The sequence below is a fragment of the Nanorana parkeri genome, unplaced genomic scaffold (genome assembly GCF_000935625.1).
Source record: "Nanorana parkeri isolate BGI_ZX_2015 unplaced genomic scaffold, ASM93562v1 scaffold272, whole genome shotgun sequence".
NCBI classification, from domain to species: domain Eukaryota; kingdom Metazoa; phylum Chordata; class Amphibia; order Anura; family Dicroglossidae; genus Nanorana; species Nanorana parkeri.
Window position 1 is genome coordinate 1,096,659 of NW_017306540.1, and position 4,085 is coordinate 1,100,743.

The following is a 4,085-nucleotide window of genomic DNA, read 5'->3' on the forward strand; positions in this document are numbered from 1 at the left end:
CACTGTGGTGTTATATCTAGGTTTTTGTATGAAAGCAAGTACAACAGTCAGGGGTGTTCACAATCTACAGTACTTTGGGAAGTTAATGACTACAATTCTGGTTACAAGTTTTGTGGCAAATGTTAGTGTTGCAGTTTCTCTGTGTGTTCCTCATTCTGCTGAGAAACCAGCAAAGTGGAAAGCATCTTTCAGTGTATGCATACATCAGGAAAAGCTAACCCTTGGTCCTGTAGCTGTGGTAAAACCACAGGAGGAAGGCCAAAGTTTGGTTACCCCTGCCATAAATGATTTAGAAACAAAAAAAGTGTGATAAAAGGCAAAATGTAATGGTATTGCAAAATTGTATTTGTGGTGTGATGGAAGTCTCACCAACCAGTGTCACATGACTCATTTTACTTTTGGTTATTTTAAAGCCTCCTGAAGTATATGTTGTTTTAAGAAAAACTTGCCTTGTTGGATAAAAAGTAATAGCCGAGGAAAATTGTCATCTGTGACAATTATTTAAATCAGATGTAAAAACTGTTCTTATGGTGAATCTAAAGTCAAAAGGGGGTTCCCCTTGCTGCTGCCATAAAATACATTGTAGCTAGATTACTCAAAAAAACATGATTTTTTTTGTGAGCATGATTAGTTGATCGAAGTAAAAAACTGTTTCACCCTATTTACTAAGATAAAGTCGCTTTGTATTGATAGATCTCTTGTTCCCGTCATTTCAGAAATGTAACCCCAATGGAAAAAAACATTTGCAGCGGATTTAAAAAGCAGTGGTATGGCTGTACCATTCTCATGCCTCTGCTAAAAAAGCCTCACATTTATGAAGCACAGCGGTGTGCACAATAAAAATGAATTAGAGTTCTGGGGAAAAAAGCTGGGAGAAGAGTTTGATCTTGTAAAAGTCACATAACTGGCTCTGCTCAAATCACAGAGCTCTCTTTGCTGCTCTAAACAGAGAACACGCCATTGGGTATTGCAGTTTACACACTGCATCTGCATTTAATGAATGGGCTGTAAAATGCAGGCTGCAATGTAGACTTGCAATATGTAGTATAATAAAGAGTCGATATCCACTCTCTTTTTTATAAATTAGCTCCTTTGTGTCAATTTTTCAGGCAAGGGCCATTGTAAGCAAAATGTCTGTTACACCTTTTTCCCCTTTTCTATTTCTGCTTATCCACCACATTCTAAGGGGAAAAAATATATGATTCCACATTGACCTCACTTTTTCACTATCCACTTGGATTTGAGCATTAAAGCATTGAGACTCTAAAAATAATAATGTGAAAAATGTACCAAGCAATAAAAGCAAAACAGATTTCCCACTGAAAGATCGGTTTAGGGGTCCATGGAGCATTTAGAGCTTTTTACAAACATACCTTTTTGAAAGGTTTTTGCAGGTGCCATAAGGTCCTTGTTATTGTGAAATTACTATATATAAACATACACAAGTACATAAGATACACAAGATAGATATGTCTGTTGTGTTTAAAGCCTAATCCCAGCCAATGTTTTAATAACTTTGAAAAAATAAAGGAAGATTTAAAGTGACTGTCAAATTTCTATTTCTATCTGTAACTCTTTTGGGGAGGTGTTGTCTCACTTCTAGCCTACCCTGTCCTCTCTGTGTTCATCTGAAACACCTACAAGAAATGGTGTAGTGTGTTGGTGTTACCAGAAGGGAAAGGCAAAAAGAGCAATAAAACATTGTCAAACATTCTAACACTACTTCCCTCCACTAAAAAATGTTTTTGTCTGTGTACTTGTTGGAGATATTTCTCATCATTTCTTGCTGTGACAAAAATTAAAGTGATGTTGAACTCAGGAGTTAAAACTTAAAAATGCATTTCAGTACCTTACCTTTAACAAAAATTTAGTTGATTTGTGCATCACTCATCATCATCTCTGAACTTGGGCTGTCCTTCCTTTTGGAGGATGATTACTTTTGTTCCTCATGTGTTGTAAAGTAGCCACCACTCCAAGGTTACTCCCGCAATAGAATACAATCTCAATACAAGTTAGTATACTAAAAGTGAGATTGTAGTCCATCACAGGAGTGATCTTGGAGCGGTGACTACTTTACAACACACACAGGGACCATGGGGAACAAAAGTAGCCACCCTCCAGAAGGAAGGACAGTGTCAGCACCAATTAAGAGATGATTTGAGGATCTACAGCAAATAAGATACATTTTTGTTAATAGTTAAGGTACTTGAATGCATTTTTAAGATTTAACTCCTGAGTTTAGCATCACTTTAAGTGATCTTTTTGTCATGACTTTTCACTGACCTTTTACATATTTAATTTCAGGAAATTACTACTAAAGGAAGAAAACGGGAAAGAGGCTTTGAGTGCTGAAACAATTGAAATCAAAATATCAAATGACATCATCCAAACAAAAGAAACTGACAGTAAAGCATAGCATGATACAACATAATGTCATACAATATGGGAGATTGGTGATGCAAACCCATAAGTCAGTGCTCTGCTGCAGACAATTATCGGCTAATCTTAGCTTTCGATTGTAAGTAAAAGTGTCCATATCTGAAACAACCCACATCTATTGTACTTAAAGGTTTTGTTTATTAATTTAGTTTGTTTGTCTGACTGATAACAGTATAAATGTATAAATTTGAAGATGATTGCAAAAATTCCTTTAATTTATTATAAAATAAAGTGTTCTATTTATAAAATATTTTCTTTTTTTTCCTTGTTAAAAAGCATCCTGTGGTTTGGGAAATGTGCTACACTAATATATAATGCATACTTTTCTCACATAGTGCTCTTTTAAGTCATCTTGTAGGTTGGAGACCAGTATGGCATGTTCATTAGATGAAGAGAAACTTGTTAAAATGCATAATTAGTGTACCAGTGTTAAGTTGGTCTTATCTGTGGGAATTAAGTTATGCTGACCTACTATAGTATAAATGTCTGCATAAATTGATCTGAAATGGAAAGGATCTTTGCAAGAGATACCAGGAATAAATTAAGGTGTACCTAAACCAAAAAAAATGTATTATATAATGGCTTACCAGACCTTAGATATAATGACTGCATTCGTTTTCTTTACTTTTCCCCTGGTAATCCTGTAGTTAACATACTTACTATCTCTGTGGTCTATGCCCACTCAATGCACTGTATCCATGGAGAGTTTCAATATTTATCACACTAGGCTGCTGTCCAGATTTGTACTACTCACCCCTTCTCCACTCTTCATCATGATTACACGGGGGTAGGGTAAGGGGGAACTTGTAGCTTACAGAAGATAGCTTGAAAGGAAGATAAGAGTGTTTCTCCTTTCAGATCAGTTTATATGAGGTCACTAGAGCATTGTATTTCTAGCAAGATCAACAGGTACTTTCTGTACGTGCTAAAAGTGTACTTAGCCTAAAAAAAACCCCAATGCAGCCAACACATATAAGGATTTGTAATCTGCGATATATCATTTTTTTTGGCTATAAATACTCCTTAAGGGGACATAAACAAGAAAAATAGAATGTTTCATAATTTTGAAAGCTCTGTTGTTGTTTTCTGTATCTGCAGGTGGATTTGGCTACATTCTGGGTTTTATATTATAAGTGTTTTATAGCAAAACATGCTGCTTGATAGTATAGATCTGAATATGTGGCTATGGCTTATTAGCTCTCACCTACATTCTTCTGTTTTCATTTGAGCAATCTCATTTTGGGGCTGCTGTAAAACAATGTGGTTTATGGAAGATTTATTGTTTGTTATTTGTGATTTCTTAAATTGTTTAGGAATATAAGAGAGTATTTTTGATTGGAAACCTTTGCAGGTCCCCTCAGTTTTTCATATGCAGTTTTAGTCATTGCAAAATATATATTTGCAAACATAACATATGATAATGTACTGTATATTGCCAAATGTGCTATGGTCCAACCACCTTGACATTTCGTGGTCATGAAATTTGCAATACTTCAGACCAGCACCACCTCTGAGTTAAAATGTTTCTTTGTTATAGCACCTTAGAACTCATATAAAACACTTTGGACTTCTACAACTACTTTGGAGCACACAGTCTAGTTTTTGACCAGCCAATCAAGGTGTTAAAAAAAAGCAATCAGAATGAT

The 4,085-nt window shown here is 35.3% G+C and overlaps 1 protein-coding gene across 1 annotated transcript in view; it reads left to right on the top strand.

Moving 5' to 3' along the window:
• The window catches only part of NCAM2 (neural cell adhesion molecule 2), a 165,680-nt gene extending 163,136 nt beyond the window's left edge, over positions 1–2,544 (top strand). The window contains exon 18 of the mRNA XM_018557205.1: positions 2,305–2,544. Coding sequence (XP_018412707.1) covers positions 2,305–2,416 — 112 coding nt within the window. The 3' untranslated portion in view covers positions 2,417–2,544. The remainder of the gene's footprint in view (positions 1–2,304) is intronic.
• The last annotated feature ends 1,541 nt before the right edge of the window (positions 2,545–4,085 follow it).